Source organism: Coregonus lavaretus, assembly GCF_964263955.1.
Source record: "Coregonus lavaretus genome assembly, contig: HAP1_SCAFFOLD_2547, whole genome shotgun sequence".
Taxonomy (NCBI): Eukaryota; Metazoa; Chordata; class Actinopteri; order Salmoniformes; family Salmonidae; genus Coregonus; species Coregonus lavaretus.
In genome coordinates this window covers 61,135-79,272 of record NW_028165614.1, presented here as the reverse complement: position 1 = coordinate 79,272, position 18,138 = coordinate 61,135, and the positions used below count along the sequence as shown (strand labels likewise).

At 44.7% G+C, this 18,138-nt stretch overlaps 1 protein-coding gene across 1 annotated transcript; it reads right to left on the bottom strand.

Moving 5' to 3' along the window:
• Positions 1 to 35: 35 nt before the first annotated feature.
• On the bottom strand, positions 36 to 12,168 carry LOC311115676 (fatty acid CoA ligase Acsl3-like). The gene is made up of 3 exons (XM_084190834.1): positions 12,011 to 12,168; positions 2,963 to 3,897; positions 36 to 277 (listed from the first exon to the last, which is right to left on the bottom strand). The coding sequence occupies exons 2-3, from the start codon at positions 3,332 to 3,334 to the stop codon at positions 68 to 70; spliced, it is 582 nt and encodes a 193-aa protein (XP_084046960.1). The 5' UTR covers positions 3,335 to 3,897; positions 12,011 to 12,168; the 3' UTR covers positions 36 to 67.
• Between the last annotated feature and the right edge of the window lie 5,970 nt (positions 12,169 to 18,138).

Genomic DNA, 18,138 nt, shown 5'->3' with positions numbered 1-18,138 from the left:
TTGGGTTAAGGTTAGGGTTAGGGAAAATAGGATTTTGAATGGGACTGAATTGTATGTCCCCACAAGGTTAGCTGCGCAAGACTGTGTGTGGACACTCACAAGGGAAGTTTTGCATGAAGCACGCCTGTGCGGCTATGACCCACTCAGCCCTGGTCTCACAGAAGATGGCAATGTTGTTGTGGGCCCTCTGGCCCAGCGCTGCAAGACCACTGCCAAAGCGGGCTGCTGCCTTGTGGGTCTCAGCATAGGACAGCCAGCGGTACTGCCCCAGGATCACCTACAGGGGTCCACAGAGAGCACACATAATATTAGAGAGAGAGAGAGAGAGAGAGAGAGAGAGAGAGAGAGAGAAAGAGAGAGAGAGAGAGAGAGAGAGAGAGAGAGGAGAGAGAGAGAGAGAGAGAGAGAGAGAGAGAGAGAGAGAGAGAGAGAGAGAGAGAGAGAGAGGAGAGAGAGAGAGAGAGAGAGAGAGAGAGAGAGAGAAACCTATCAGAAAACAAATAGGCAACAACAAATTCAATCCATTCTAGACAACTTCCTGGACAAAACGTTCCACTGTAATAGTGAAGGTGTAAACTTGGCAGTAGAAAACCTAAACAGTATATTTGACCTCTCAGCTTCCCTTGTCAAATCTAAAAATATCTAACAGAAAACCAAAAAAAAGTTACAACAGTGATAAATGGTTTGATGAAGAATGCAAAAACCTAAGAAAGAAATTGAGAAACCTATCCATCCAAAAACATAGAGACCCAGAAAACCTGAGCCTACGCCTTCACTATGGTGAATCACTAAAACAATACAGAAATACACTACGGAAAAAGAAGGAACAGCATGTCAGAAATCAGCTCAATGTAATTGAAGAATCCATAGACTCTAACCACTTCTGGGAAAATTGGAAAACACTAAACAAACAGCAACACGACGAGCTATCTATCCAAAACCGAGATGTATGGGTAAACCACTTCTCCAATCTTTTTGGCCCTATAACAGAGAACAAACAGCAAAAAAATATACATGATCAAATGCAAATCTTAGAATCAACTATTAAAGACGACAAGAACCCACTGGATTCTCCAATTACATTGAATGAACTACAGGACAAAATACAAACCCTCCAACCCAAAAAGGCCTGTGGTGTTGATGGTATCCTCAATGAAATGATAAAATATACAGCCCACAAATTTCAATTAGCTATACTTAAACTCTTTATCATCATCCTTAGCTCTGGCATCTTCCCCAATATTTGGAACCAAGGACTGATCACCCCAATCCACAGTAGTGGGACAAATTTTACCCCAATAACTACCGTGGGATATGCGTCAACAGCAACCTTGGGAAAATCCTCTGCATTATCATTAACAGCAGACTAGTTCATTTCCTCAGTGAAAACAATGTACTGAGCAAATGTCAAATTGGCTTTTTCCCAAATTACCGTACGACAGACCACGTATTCACCCTGCACACCCTAATTGAAAAACAAACAAACCAAAACAAAGGCAAAGTCTTCTCATGCTTTGTTGATTTCAAAAAAGCTTTTGACTCAATTTGGCATGAGGGTCTGCTATACAAATTGATGGAAAGTGGGGTTGGGGGAAAAACATACAACATTATAAAATCCATGTACACAAACAACAAGTGTGCAGACCTGGCTCTCAAGAGAAGACAGGCTATGTGCACACTCTCCACAAAATGAGGTGGAAACTGAGCTGCACTTCCTAACCTCCTGCCAAATGTATGACCATATTAGAGACACATATTTCCCTCCGATTACAGCGATCCACAAAGAATTCGAAAACAAACCCAATTTTGATAAACTCCCTTATCTACTGGATGAAAAACCACAGTGTGCCATCACAGCTGCAAGATTTGTGACCTGTTGCCACAAGAAAAGGGCAACCAGTGAAGAACAAATACCATTGTAAATACAACCCATATTTATGTTTATTTATTTTCCCATTTGTACTTTAACTATTTGCACATTGTTACAACACTGAATATATACATAATATGACATTTGAAATGTCTTTATTCTTTTGGAACTTCTGAGTGTAATGTTTACTGTTAATATTTATTGTTTATTTCACTTTTGTTTACTATCTACTTCACTTGCTTTGGCAATGTTAACATACGTTTCCCATGCCAATAAAGCCCTTAAATTGAATTGAATTGAATTGAGAGAGAGAGAGAGAGAGCGAGAGAGAGAGAGAGAGAGAGAGAGAGAGAGAGAGAGAGAGAGAGAGAGAAGAACCAGGGGGGAAAAGCAGAGAGGTGGAGAATAGTAGAGAGACACAGGGAAAGAGTTTCAGGGAAAGCGAATGCGAGGGAGAGAGGCTGGAGGGCAGAACAGTTCACAGTGTTTGTTATATCCGCAGTAAAGCCTTCAGCTTGATGTTGTGCACTTTCTGCTCAGTAATATGACAGTAGGATTTTTCTTTTGCTAATGAATTTTGAATCACAACACTCATGAACAGTGGTGATACGCTGTCCTCTACTGGAATAACACTGGTACTGCACACAGACTGACGCACATTCACACAGTGTCGGTCAAACAATCAGAACATTTAACGCTGTAGGTCTCATTGTTCAGGCAGTCAACAGATGGCAAAACACACTCCATTATTTTACTGCAGCAACATGAGTTTCAACTGCCCTGTGATTAGACTAGTGAGATTAGGCTGATGATTGGGGTGTAATTAAAAGTGTTGCAAGTCACACACACAGCAAGTGTTTTATTTTAGCAAAGTTTAGATTGGCCTGTGTGTTGTGTGTTGGTGAGATGTGTGAGGTGACGTGAGGCCTTTCTGTTGAGCAAGAGAGGTGTGTTTTGTATGAGTGGCTGTTCTCTCCTGTTTTGGCTAGACTGACTTGGCAGAACAAGGTCTTGTGTTTTCACTGCAAACACAAAACACACCTGAGTTTCTTGCCCAACAGAAAGTCCTCAAATCACACTTCCTGTCCTCACCTTCTTGAAGACCTTTCCGTTGCTCTGTCGCTCATCCTCCTCCATGACCACCTCTCTGGTGCCCAGGCAGTCTCTGTCAGGGAACCTTCTGGATGCGTCCTCAAACACCTTATCCAGTGTGTCCACCCCGGGGTGCAGGGACGACACCAGCCTCTTGGTGGTGCCCATAGCCCTGTAGGGGCCCGCGGGGCGACCCGTCACAGAATGGGCCTTGAGTCTCTGAGCCCTCTCCTGTTCTGAGCCGAGGCCTGCGTCTGATTCTGACACAGAGCTGAAGAGGTAGGAGGGGAGGAAGGCTAGGATAGAGTACAGCCACACCGTCACCTGGAAGAGCAGCAGCAGCATCGGGTTCAGATCCTCTTTCAGTTTCATCCTGACCGGGTGTTATTTCACTTTAGAACCCAGGGAAGGGTCCCAGGGTTTATGCTCTGAGCAGGTAGTTTATCACTGGGACAGCTCCTCTAACCCTAAGGAAGGGTCCCAGGGTTTATGCTCTGAGCGGGTAGTTTATCACTGGGACAGCTCCTCTAACCCTAAGGAAGGGTCCCAGGGTTTATGCTCTGAGCGGGTAGTTTATCACTGGGACAGCTCCTCTAACCCTAAGGAAGGGTCCCAGGGTTTATGCTCTGAGCAGGTAGTTTATCACTGGGACAGCTCCTCTAACCCTAAGGAAGGGTCCCAGGGTTTATGCTCTGAGCGGGTAGTTTATCACTGGGACAGCTCCTCTAACCCTAAGGAAGGGTCCCAGGGTTTATGCTCTGAGCGGGTAGTTTATCACTGGGACAGCTCCTCTAACCCTGAGGTGTGAATGGTTGGAGAGGGAATGAGGGGTCGTAAACCTGCTGCCACTGACTCGGGCAAGGTATTCATTTCCTGGTCCTTCTTCTTCTGCCCTTGTGTGTTTATCTGATGACAATGGCAGCAACACCTTACTCCTAGTCAAGGGACGACAAAAAACAACAACATTCAAACAAAGTATGAGAATATGCTATTTATAATATGTCCATTTTATGTTATACATGTATACTAACATCAGTGCTTTAGCTACAATTCATCTGACAGCATCTGAGCTTTTTAACCGAACAGTCACCAGACCCCACACTACGATAATAGGTTTTAATGGATTCTTCTAATGTTTCTGTTGGTGGATCCTCAAGCACCCACCAATGGTATTGTACAGCCTGATGGCTTGGCCTACATAATAAGACACCCAGTCATGTACTGTAGGCTACATCTCTGCCTGAGTGCTCCTTACTTACTCACTCACTGTCCCCTGCAGCCAGTCAGAATGCTGTAGCTCAGAGCTCCCTATCTAACACCATCTCCCACAAAGCACTGTACAGCATGCTCTCTCTATCACTAACCATCAAGGCATAGACACGTACAGACAGACAGCAGATTAACTATGACAGGCTGAGAAAGAGGAGGGAGATAGAGCTACACTATATATACAAAAGTATGTGGACACCCCTTCAAATGAGTGGATTTGGCTATTTCAGCCACACCTGTAGCTGACAGGTAAATAACATTGAGCACACCGCCATGCAATCTCCATAGACAAACATTGGCAGTAGAATGGCCTTACTGAACAGATCAGTGACAAGTCAGTTCGTCAAATTTCTGCCCTATTAGAGCTGCTCCGATCAACTGTAAGTGCTGTTATCATGAAGTGGAAACGTCTATGAGCAACAACGGCTCCGCTGCGACGTGGTAGTCCACACAAGCTCACAGGACGGGATCTCTGAGTGCTAAAGCACGTTGTACGTAAAAATTGTCTGTCCTCGGTTACAACACTCACTACCGAGTTCCAAACTGCCTCTGGAAGCAACGTCAGCACAAGAACTGTTCGTCAGGAGCTTCATGAAATGGGTTTCCATGGCCGAGCAGCTGCACACAAGCCTAAGATCACCATGCGCAATGCCAAGCGTCGGCTGGAGTGGTGCAAAGCTTGCCACCATTGGACTCTGGAGCAGTGGAAACGCGTTCTCTGGAGTGATGAATCACACTTCACCATCTGGCAGTCCGACGGACTAATCTGGGTTTGGCAGATGCCAGGAGAACGCTACCTGCCTGAATGCATAGTGCATTCCTTCTCCCCCGATTGCTCAGTTTGGCTGGGCGGCCAGCTCTAGGAAGAGTCTTGGTCATTCCAAACTTCTTCCATTTAAGAATGATGGAGGCCACTGTGTTCTTGGGGACCTTCAATGCTGCATAAATATTTTGGTACCCTTCCCCAGATCTGTGCCTTGACACAATCCTGTCTCGGAGCTCTACGGACAATTCCGTCGTCCTCATGGCTTGGTTTTTGCTCTAACATGCACTGTCAACTGTGGGACCTTATATATACAGGTGTGTGCCTTTCCAAATCTTGTCCAATCAATTGAATTTACCACAGGTGGACTCCAATCAAGTTGTAGAAACATCTCAGGGATGATAAATGGAAACAGGATGAACCTGAGCTCAATTTCTAGTCTCATAGCAAAGGGTCTGAATACTTATGTAAATTTGCAAAAATTCTAAAAACCTATTTTCACTTTGTCATTATGGCGTATTGTGTGTAGATTGCTAAAGTAATGTATATATTTGATCATTTTTAGAATAAGGCTGTAACATAACAAAATGTGGAAAAAGTAAAGGGGTCTGAATATTTTCTGAATGCACTGTATGTTTCCCATGCCAATAAAGCCCCTTGAATTGAATTGAGAGAGAGTCTGAGTGATAGAGAGAGTGAGTGATAGAGAGCGAGAGACAGAGAGACAGAGAAAGAGAGAGCGGGAGAGACAGAGAGAGAGAGACAGAGAGAGAGAGAGACAGACAGAGACAGAAAAAGAGAGGGAGACACAGAGCGAGAGAGCGAGAGGGCAAGGAGAGGGGGATGAGGAAGAAAGAAAAAAGGAGGCTGACTGAGTCACGCTGACTCAGAATGGATTTCAACACAAATCCTCAACTGGGTGAAAGGTGCTCTACTACTGTATCCCAGATTGAAAACAAATGTGTGTGAAATTTTCACTGAAAGGGATTCTGTGTGTGTGACTTATGTGAGGATTAAGTGTGTGAAATATGTTATGTGTGTGTGTGTGTGTGTGTGTGTGTGTGTGTGTGTTAACAGGAATGATGATAGCAACCTCCAACTCCTGAGGATAGTAGTGTTGGGTAGCTGTCCATGGTACTGGAAACCATGCTCCTCCTCCTTCTCCATGGCCATCTCTGATGGTTCCCCCAGAGAGCTAAAGACAATGAACTACAAATGGTAGCGATGATATGCTATCCTGTATGGTTGGGTGCTAATGCTGTGCCATGTCTGTCCCCGCAGCCCATTTTCTAGTTCATTTCCCTAGCCACTGATCCATAGCATTGTCCTGCTGCTCAAGCTCACTCTGTAACTCTCTGTCCTTCTGACATGAGTTTCAACTGAGAAATACTAACAAACAACAAAACATGCGCACACACACACTTCCACTGAATTAGGCTTAGACCACAGCAGGCTATTTTAGCAGCAGTCGTTCATTATTCATATGAGAAAGCAGCTCATCTTCAACTCCTCTCCAGCAGCACGACATCCTTCCCCCATCCTTCCATCACACACACACACGCTATCCCCTCTCCAACATGCTCCCAAACGACTCATGAATAAACCAGTAGAGCTCTGACAGTAGAGCTCTGCAAGCAACTCTCAGCATCATCATCCTCCCTCTGTGCTGGCCTGGTGTACAATTACCCAGCACACCTAGCAGTGTCAGAGGTCACTCACAGTCACTATACTGGACCGATACACTGCTGAGGTTAGTGACCGCCCGCTGGCTCTCTGTTTCCTTTTCCTTCTCCATGGACACGTGTGGAAACACACACAATCTGGGTTTCTTGGAGTAATCTTGGGGTTTCTTTGGAGGTTGTTGGCATGGTCTTTGGGTTTCTTTGGAGGTTGTTGGAGTAGTCTTTGGGTTTCTTGGAGTAGTCTTGGGGTTTCTTGGAGGTTGTTGGAGTAGTCTTTGGGTTTCTTTGGAGGTTGTTGAAGTAGTCTTTGAGTTTCTTTGGAGTAATCTTGGGGTTTGTTGGGGTAGTCTTGGGGTTTGTTGGGGTAGTCTTTGGTTTCTTGGAGTTTATTGGAGTAGCCTTTGGGTTTGTTGGGGTTTGTTGGGGTAGTCTTTGGGTTTCTTTGGAGGTTGTTGAAGTACTCTTTTGTTTTCTTGGAGTTTGTTGGAGTAGTCTTTGGGTTTCTTTGGAGGTTGTTGAAGTACTCTTTTGTTTTCTTGGAGTTTGTTGGAGTAGTCTTTGGGTTTCTTGGAGTTTGTTGGAGTAGTCTGGGTTTGTTGGGGTTTGTTGGGGTAGTCTTTGGGTTTCTTGGAGTTTGTTGGAGTAATCTTGGAGTTGGTGGAGTAGTCTTTGGGTTTCTTGGAGTTTGTTGGAGTAGTCTGGGTTTGTTGGGGTTTGTTGGGGTAGTCTTTGGGTTTGTTGGAGTTTGTTGGAGTAATCTTGGAGTTGGTGGAGTAGTCTTTGGGTTTCTTGGAGTTTGTTGAAATAGTGTTGGGGTTTGTTGGAGTAGTCTAATGGGTTTGTTGGAGTAGTCTAATGGGTTTGTTGGAGTAATCTGGGCTGCCGCTGGAACCCAAGGTCAAAAGCACTGCGGCTGACGTGAAGAATTGTTAGGCTAAAGTGAACAAACTATCCCAATTAGATCGGCTAAACCGATGACTCTACGTATTGGGAGGGAAGAATAAACTAAACACGACTGATAAAACTTGAACTGTTTGCACCGTGGCGTTCCAACTCATAACTGTGACCATTCTTCAAATATTGCTGGGATATTTGACTAGCTAGCAATGAAATGGATGATTAACTTCTGTGTGACTGTTCCAGTGGTTGGATACACTGAGTGACTGATGCCTTTTCTATCTGAGACTGGGTAATGACTTATAACATCACACAGGAGAATGAGCTAACCGCAGTGGGAGGGGCTGTCTGGTATTAAAACACAAGTGAGACTGAATGTACAGGTGAAAGGTGAGAGTACAAAGGTAGTGTTGTATGAGGAGGAGAGGAGGCTGTGTCAACACCGTGACTTGACCCATGTGTGAGCTGTGCCAGGTGCGCAGGGCACTAAGACTCAGAACAAAGCAAATAAAGGAGGCGAGGTGAGATAAGGGGCAAAGATGGAGGTCATAAGGAAACCTGGTGAAGGAGGCCACGAGGAGACCTGGTGAAGGAGGCCATGAGGAGACCTGGTGAAGGAGGCAATGAGGAGACCATGGTAAAGGAGGCCATGAGGAGACTTGGTGAAGGAAGCCATGAGGAGACCTGGTGAAGGAGGCCATGAGGAGACCTGGTGAAGGAGGCCATGAGGAGACCTGGGGTTCATCTCTCTCTTTCTTTTTTGAAGGAGAGTGACTCTCCTTCTGTATTTTTTTATGCTTTATTGACAGACAGATAAGAAAGTGGGAGGTAGCCTAGGTGAGGAGGAGACACAGTCTGAAGGGAGCACACAGGGATTGAACCCTAGTCTCCGACAGGGAGGCATATGGAGTCGGGAGTGTTACCACTGGACCATGGTCCAGCACATCTCAACAGTCAAAAGTGGCTTCCTACCGTCATCTCTTTTCCTGCATGCAATAGCCACTTAAAGCGTGTTAACAGTAGGCCTAGATGTGACACATTTCCTCTATCCACTGCTCACAGCTCACTGACACATTCTGACTGGATATCCATCTCTGCTAGGGAAACCTGACTAACAAGTTAAACCTCTCTCTCCCTCCCCCTCTCTCCACCAGACGGGCGAGGCTGCAGGTGACGAGCCCTGTTTTGGAATTCACACTTGCGATAGGAGCATGCACCACAGGCTAAAATGACACTTTTGTATGTACTTATACATTTTGAGATTTTTAGGTATTTTGGTCCATTAATATTAGTATTTTCCAAAAAGTAAAACTGTCAAAAAGTTGATGAAATTTATATTTTCATTAGTTTATCAAAATGTCATTACATTTACATTTTAGTCATTTAGCAGACGCTCTTATCCAGAGCGACTTACAGGAGCAATTAGGGTTAAGTGCCTTGCTCAAGGGCACATCGACAGATTTTTCACCTAGTCGGCTCGGGGATTAGAACCAGCGACCTTTCGGTTACTGGCACAACGCTCACTAATGAATTGTAACCACTTTTAAATGGACATACATCCATAATGTCAAAGCTCACAACATTGAATCACACCATTTAAAAGCCCATTTCATAGAAAATGTTGTCTAAATAGGTGTTTGTCATTTGGTAGTCTAAATTCAGTGTCCTTGTCTTTACCTGCTTCAGAATTCACCACATTTTGTGTGGTTATCCTTAGACGTATTCTCCAGACTTATTATATAGGGAATTTCTATTACTCTCACCTGATTTGGGAAAAGGGGATACCTAGTCAGTTGTACAGTTGTCTTCCGTATTTAACCCAACCCCACTGAATCAGAGAGGTGCGGGGGGCTGCCTTAATCGACATCAGCGACCATGGAACAGTGGGTTAACTGCCTTGCTCAGGTGCAGAACGACCATTTTTTGCCTCGTCAGTTCGGGGATTCGATCCAGCAACCTTTTGGGTTACTGGCCCAACGCTCCTACCTGCCAGGCTACCTGGCTACCTGCTGCCCCATTGCCCAATTGTTGATAGGTTGTCAAATTGATATTCTATATTACGTTTTCTTCTGAAAAATGCGCCAAAAATGCATTTTACATACCTTTCTTTAGTGTTTTACAGATAGAAAGATTTTTGTAAATATTTATTCACAATCGGTTATTATGTGTAAGTCCTGTCCTGGAGTGTCTTAACAAAATGAAACCAAAATATTTAGGGTGACTTTGACCTGTGTCCAGAAAAATTGATTTGTGTGATATGCAAATATTTAATGAGATATCACCTAATTACCTAATTAATATTTTCATACGATATTTCTGTGGGGGGGGGGATATACACAAAAATATTATATTTCTGTCCACATTCAACTGGTAAAAGTTGATTGTGATATGATTAAGAGAGGAAAAAATACCCTATTACGGTGTGGTGACTGGCCTTACGTCCATTATAAAGCTTCAATCAATAGAACAATCAAAAGAACATCAAGAATGAATCAGGGGGGGGGGAAACAATTGCTCAATAATTGAGCTTTGTGCAACAGGGCAGGAGCTTTGGAAATGGCGTAGGACCATAACACAGTGGATTAATTGAGTAAGATTTTGCCATCCCTACTCCTGTGGTTGGTGGGCAGGCAGACAGGCTGATTGTGAATGGGGCCTTTTGTGCGACCACGCCACCCTCTCCTCTCGTCCGCGCAGGCAGGCCACCTGGAGAAAGCTCAACGTCACCATTGTGTCAACAGCCCAGCCCACGACACTGTGCCACAGCTAGGACAGCCACTGGAAGTAAACTAAGAAAAATGTGTCCAACTGGGGACATTTTGTTGGTCCCCACAAGGTCAAATGCTATTTCTAGGGGGTTTAGGGTTAAGATTAGAATTAGTGTTAGGGTTAGAATTAGGTTTAGGGTTAGGGTTAGGAGATATGGTTAGTTTTAGGGTTAGGGTTAAGGTTAGGTTTTTGGATTAAGGTTAGGGTTAGGGTTAAGGTTAGGGTAAGGGTACAGGTTAGGGTTAGGGGTAAGGGAAAATAGGATTTTGAATGGGACTGAATTGTATGTCCCCACAAGATTAGCTGTGCAAGACTGTGTGTGTGTGTGTGTGCCTGCATATGAGCCTGTGTGTGCACAGACTTCTCCAAATAATGGCGTAATCCTACTTGAAAAGATTTGAGTAAGCATAATTTCACTGAATGTGATAACACAACACACAATCGAATGGATTATGTGGCTCAGACTACAGCTTTTCTTCTTAGGGTTTGAGTGGTAGCAGAAGCAAGCAACCAGACAGTAAACATACCAGACAACTACCGAAACAACTAGCCTAATCTAAAACTAAAGGTTTTCTATTATATCTTCCTTTCTCTCCCATCCATCTCCCTAACTACTGAGTTTAGGATACATTAGCCTGGATGCTGGGGTAACAGGCCATGACATTTAGCCTATGTATGCCATGCTGCCAAGCTGATAGACCTCAAACTTTTGGTTCAACCAAAAGTTATAACCATACCCTCCGATGAATGATATAGGCTTTTGACCTACCCTCTGAAACCTATTACATAAGAAGAACACTCCACAGAAGAATGCTAAAGCCACAGAAGAAAGCTCCTGCAGACAGAAACATGGCATAAGAGAGGAGGGTGTAAAACTGTGTGTCTGTGTGCACATATCCCATCGGACCATCCCTGGCAGACAATAGATGCTCTGTGTATAAGTACAGGCTTTCTCCAATAGACCACCCTGATTTGATTGCAGTTGCCACGGGCCAAGTAAATGACTACAGCAGTACAAACAAGTCTAACAGTGGACAAGATATTCACAACTAGAGCGAGCTACGAGACAGGACAGTCTTCTGGTAACATTATGCAAAACATTTGTCAAAGGTACAGTTCAGACTTTGTCAACCAAAATGTTGAGTATGGTGTCCATACAAAGGCAATGGTGAAGATAGGCAACAACAACAAAAAATCCCATTACGAAAAATAAGTTATTCTGTCTATTCTGTCAGATAACAAAAAAAAAGGCACATCAGCAAGTAATTATTTATGGAATTATTCATTAAAACCAACGTGAAACGTATTATTGATCATCTGAACAGTCAATGGGCTCACTGCTGAGAAATCTTATCTGCAAAGTGTGCCATTTGTACACTCAGCCAGCAAGTCACAGGGATGACAGCGATAATTTAAAAAGAGAGTAAAACTGGTTGAGCAGAGCAGATACAGGTTGTCAAAAAGCCATTATCGCCTATCTGGAATAGATATTATGTAGCCTACAGATAATTTATTCTAGGTGACCGGGACGCTCAGTCTTCCATCCTCTGCTCTGCCCTGTATGGCGCGCAGCGACTGGCTGGATGCACAGCATCATGCACATCTGGACATCGCCGGCTGCCGTTGAGTGCGCATCACCGAGAAATAATAATTTATCAAGACACTTACCTTGAATAAAACACCTGGTGTATCAGCGACGAAAGGGAATGCGTTCTTTTATTTCATGAATTCGGTATCCAATTGCACGAATTGCAATTGATTTCCCTTATCGTCTGTCTGCTGATATTGGTCGCAGCTCGCAGCTCGGAAGTGACAGGCGCGTCGTCATGGTATTATTGCACAGGAGGCATTCCCTGGCTTTTGATTGGACTCGTTGAGGTGGCGCGTGCTGGGGGCCGGTCTGTGATGGAAATGAAAGGTTACTCCCGGTCAGAGCGAACTGAGTGGAATTTGATGAAGAAAGCAGAGAAATGTTTCAGACAGTAGGCTACTGTCATAATAAAATGTCGGGTATATACCGTATTACACATAGCCTACATGTAGGTTTGTCATTGCTCGGGTCTTTGTACCACGGAGAATATAGACCACATAGCCTACCGGAGCGTGAAGTCATGCAGAAAGTCATGCTTTGGGGACACCTGTCGGATTAGGTCAACCGTCAAATCCAATCAAACTGGTCAGCAGGAGCGTCACAATGTTTCAGAACATTAGGGCACTCAGCCACTGAGGTATAGGGCTCAGGCCATGATTGTTGTCTCACGTCAGATAGCATCACTCCTAGAAGACGTTCGTCCCTCAACCGATCTTTCTTGAAGTGGAACTCATCTCTAAAAATCGAGATTTTGCTAATCCACCTAACACTAGCTGTGACTCACTGCAAACCCATGCTCGATCAGCTGAGCAAACTTCTCCAGTTAGCAGCCTAGTGCTGGCCATACAGTAGCTAGTTTGGCCGCTTATTGATGAAGTTGTAGCTACTATGGCGAAGTAATGGACTGTTCTCAGAAATCAGCAAGCATGTAGCCTATCCGACTCTGACAGCTGGCACTGCCTGCCTCACTACTTGGTGTAGAACTCCGTGCACTAATCACGACAGAACAGATATCATGAAAAGTCATTTGTGCATTAGCTAGAATTTCACTACTCTAGCTAGCAGGCTAAATTAGTATTCAGAATTGAGTGTGTTAACTGGCGCTATTAGAATTCCTGTCTTTCGTTTCATATGGATTGATTTGACACTGGTTCGACGCGTTAGCTAGCTAATTTTCGTGCACATTTCAAATTTCATAAATACTGATTATACCCCCACAAAACACATTAGCTAGATGTAGAATTAGGCAGTGAAGACTTGCTCATGAAAAAACGTCAATATTAGCTACAGGTTTATAGTTTTTGGTAAGATTAACTCTGACTCTTTTGAGGATGAAAGGGGGTTCAGTGGCCAATGTCACCTTGGTAACATTTTCGAATGTTTGGACAGCATATTGTAGCCAAACTTCCCATGAGTGTTTGCCAGTTAGACAGATCCGTGCAGACGGCCTTCACGTTACCGAACGTGAGACAATGGGGGTTCAGCCCTGAAGACCAGGGGCTGAGGGGTGAAGATAAATCACCTTTATAATAAAGCATTGCATGGATATCATCGTATTTGCGGGTCGGAGAAAAAAATAGCCATTTCTAAAATAATTTCATGCAATTCTACGTCATTTTACACGACTGGAGACATTAGAAGGATATTTTTTCATACCACACAACTGACCGATATGACAGGCTACTCTTACACTGACTGAGATCAATAAAACGAAGGACCCTGTCTGAAATGCAACCAATAGCATAGACCAATGAAAAGAGTGGAGACAGATTGTACAATATAAGGACGAAATTATAGTCCACAAACTTTTCAGTGGCATTGACTCATCAAAACTGTTTTTCCCGCAATTGTATTTTGAAAGGCCTTTTAGCTTCTGCCTGTTGTTCATTGAAAGCCACAACTCAACAATCAGCTGTTTGATATTTGCCAGGCTGCTTCCCAATTGCGGGCGCTTCCGACTGTACAGTCGTGGCCAAAAAGTATTGGTCTCCACAAAGTTTGCTGCCTCAGTGTTGATGATGGCAATTTGCAAATACTCCAGAATGTCATGAAGAGTGATCAGATGAATTGCAATTAATTGCAAAGTCCCTCTTTGCCATGAAAATGAACTTAATCCCCCAAAAACATTTCCACTGCATTTCAGCCCTGCCACAAAAGGACCAGCTGCCATCATGTCAGTGATTGTCTCGTTAACACAGGTGAGAGTGTTGACGAGGACAATGCTGGAGATCACTCTGTCATGCTGATTGAGTCAGAATAACAGACTGTAAGCTTTAAAAGGAGGGTGGTGCTTGAAATCATTTTTATTTTATTTATTTTTATTTCACCTTTATTTAACCAGGTAAGCCAGTTGAGAACAAGTTCTCCTTTACAACTGCGACCTGACCAAGATAAAGCAAAGCAGTGCGATAAAAACAACAACACAGAGTTACATATGGGGTATATAACAGAAAATATATATACAGTGTGTGCGAATGTAGTAAGTTATGGAGGTAAGGCAATAAATAGGCCATAGTGCAAAATAGTTACAATTTCATATTAACACTGGAATGATAGATGTGCAAAAGATGATGTGCAAATAGAGATACTGGGGTGCAAATTAGCAAAATAAATAACAATATGGGGATGAGGTAGTTGGGTGGGCTAATTTCAGAATGTCTGTGTACAGGTGCAGTGATCGGTAAGCTGCTCTGACAACTGACGCTTAAAGTTAGTGAGGGAGATAAGAGTCTCCAGCTTCAGAGGTTTTTGCAGTTCGTTCCAGTCATTGGCAGCAGAGAACTGGAAGGAATGGCGGCCAAAGGAGGTGTTGGCTTTGGGGATGACCAGTGAGATACACCTGCTGGAGCGCAGACTACGGGTGGGTGTTGCTATGGTGACCAGTGAGCTAAGATAAGACAGGGATTTGCCTAGCAGTGATTTATAGATGACCTGGAGCTATTGGGTTTGGCGACGAATATGTAGTGAGGGCCAGCCAACAAGAGCGTACAGGTCACAATGGTGGGTAGTATATGGGGCTTTGGTGACAAAACGGATGGCACTGTGATAGACTACATCCAATTTGCCGAGTAGAGTGTAAATGACATTGCAGTAGTCAAGGATCGGTAGGATAGTCCGTTTTACGAGGGCATTTTTTGGCAGCATGAGTGAAGGAGGCTTTGTTGCGAAATAGGAAGCTGATTCTAGATCTAACTTTTGATTGGAGATGCTTAATGTGAGTCTGGAAGGAGAGTTTACAGTCTAACCAGACACCTAGGTATTTGTAGTTGTCCACATACTCTAGGTCAGACCCGCCGAGAGTAGTGATTCTAGTCGGGTGGGCGGGTGCAAGCAGCGTTCGGTTGAAGAGCATGCATTTAGTTTTACTAGCGTTTAAAAGCAGTTGGAGGCTACGGAAGGAGTGTTGCATGGCGTTGAAGCTCGTTTGGAGGTTTGTTAACGCAGTGTCCAATGAAGGGCCAGATGTATACAAAATGGTGTCGTCCGCATAGAGGTGGATCCGAGCGTCACCAGCAGCAAGAGCGACATCATTGATATACACAGAGAATAGAGTCGGCCCGAGAATTGAACCCTGTGGCACCCCCATAGAAACTGCCAGAGGTCCAGACAACAGGCCCTCCGATTTGACACATTTAACTCTATCTGAGACGTAGTTGGTGAACCAGGCAAGGCAGTCATTTGAGAAACCAAGGCTATTTAGTCTGCCAATAAGAATGCGGTGGTTGACAGAGTCGAAAGCCTTGGCCAGGTCGCGGTTATAATATCGTTTAGGACCTTGAAGGTGGCTGAGGTGCACCCATGACCAGCTCGGAAACCGGATTGCATAGCGGAGAAGGTACGGTGGGATTCGAAATGGTCGGTGATCTGTTTGTTAACTTGGCTTTCAAATACTTTCGAAAGGCAGGGCAGGATGGATATAGGTCTGTAACAGTTTGGATCTAGAGTGTCACCCCCTTTCAAGAGGGGGATGACCGCGGAAGCTTTCCAATCTCTGGGGATCTCAGACGTTACGAAAGAGAGGTTGAACAGGCTAGTAATAGGGGTTGCGACAATTTCGGCGGCTAATTTTAGAAAGAAAGGGTCCAGATTGTCTAGCCCAGCTGGGTCCAGATTTTTCAGCTCTTTCAGAACATCAGCTGTCTGAATTTGTGTGAAGGAGAAGCGGGGGGGGGCATGGGCAAGTTGCAGCGGAGGGTGCAGAGCTGGTGGCCGGGGTAGTGGTAACCAGGTGGAAAGCATAGCCAGCCGTAGCAAAATGCTTGTTGAAATTCTCGATTATTGTAGATTTATCGGTGGTGACAGTGTTTCCTAGCCTCAGTGCAGTGGGCAGTTGGGAGGAGGTGCTCTTATTCTCCATGGACTTTACAGTGTCCCAAAACTTTTTGGAGTTAGTGCTACAGGATGCACATTTCTGTTTGAAAAAGCTAGCCTTTGCTTTCCTAACTCATTGTGTATATTGGTTCCTGACTTCCCTGAAAAGTTGCATATCGCGGGGGCTGTTCGATGCTAATGCAGTATGCCACAGGATGTTTTTGTGCTGGTCAAGGGCAGTCAAGTCTGAGGAGAACCAGGGGCTATATCTGTTCTTAGTTCTGCATTTTCTGAATGGGGCATGCTTATTTAAGATTGAGAGGAAAGCACTTTTAAAGAACAACCAGGCATCCTCTACTGACGGAATGAGGTCAATATCCATCCAGGATACCCGGGCCAGGTCAATTAGAAAGGCCTGCTCGCTAAAGTGTTTTAGGGAGCGTTTGACAGTGATGAGGGGTGGTCGTTTGACCGCGGACCCATTACGGACGCAGGCAATAAGGCAGTGATCGCTGAGATCCTGGTTGAAGACAGCGGAGGTGTATTTACAGGGTAAATTTGTCAGGATGATATCTATGAGGGTGCCCATGTTTACAGATTTAGGGTTGTACCTGGTAGGTTCGTTGATAATTTGTGTGAGATTGAGGGCATCTAGTTTAGATTGTAGGTTGGCCGGGGTGTTAAGCATATCCCAATTTAGGTCACCAAGCAGCACGAACTCTAAGGATAGATGGGGGGCAATCAGTTCACATATGGTGTCCAGGGCACAGCTCAGGGCTGAGGGGGGTCTGTAGCAAGCGGCAACAGTGAGAGACTTATTTCTGGAAAGGTGGATTTTTAGAAGTAGAAGCTCAAACTGTGTGGGCACAGACCTTCCTCTGTCAACCATGGTTACCTGCAAGGAAACACGTGCCGTCATCATTGCTTTGCACAAAAAGGGCTTCACAGGCAAGGATATTGCTGCTAGTAAGATTGCACCTAAATCAACCATTTATCAGATCATCAAGAACTTCAAGGAGAGAGGTTCAATTGTTGTGAAGAAGGCTTCAGGGCGCCCAAGAAAGTCCAGCAAGCGACAGGACCATCTCCTAAAGTTGATTCAGCTGCAGGATCGGGGCACCACTAGTGCAGAGCTTGCTCAGGAATGGCAGCAGGCAGGTGTGAGTGCATCTGCATGCACAGTGAGGCAAAGACTTTTGGAAGATGGCCTGGTGTCAAGAAGGGCAGCAAAGAAGCCATTCTCTCCAGGAAAAACATCAGGGACAGACTGATATTCTGCAAAAGGTACAGGGATTGGACTGCTGAGGACTGGGTTAGAGTCATTTTCTCTGATGAATCCCCTTTCCGATTGTTTGGGCCATCCGGAAAACACCTTGTCCGGAGAAGACAAGGTGAGCGCTACCATCAGTCCTGTGTCATGCCAACAGTAAAGCATCCTGAGACCATTCATGTGTGGGGTTGCTTCTCAGCCAAGGGAGTGGGCTCACTCAAAATGTTGCCTAAGAACACAGCCATGAATAAAGAATGGTACCAACACATCCTCCGAGAGCAACTTCTCCCAACCATCCAATAACAGTTTGGTGATGACCAATGCCTTTTCCAGCATGATGGAGCACCTTGCCATAAGACAAAAGTGATAACTATGTGGCTCGGGAAACAAAACATCGACATTTTGGGTCCATGGCCAGAAAACTCACCAGACCTTAATCCCATTGAGACCTTGTGGTCGATCCTCAAGAGGCGGGTGGACAAACAAAAACCCACAACTTCTGACAAACTTCAAGCATTGATTATGCAAGAATGGGCTGCCATCAGTCAGGATGTGACCCAGAAGTTAATTGACAGCATGCCAGGGTGGATTGCAGAGGTCTTGAAAAAGAAGGGTCAACACTGC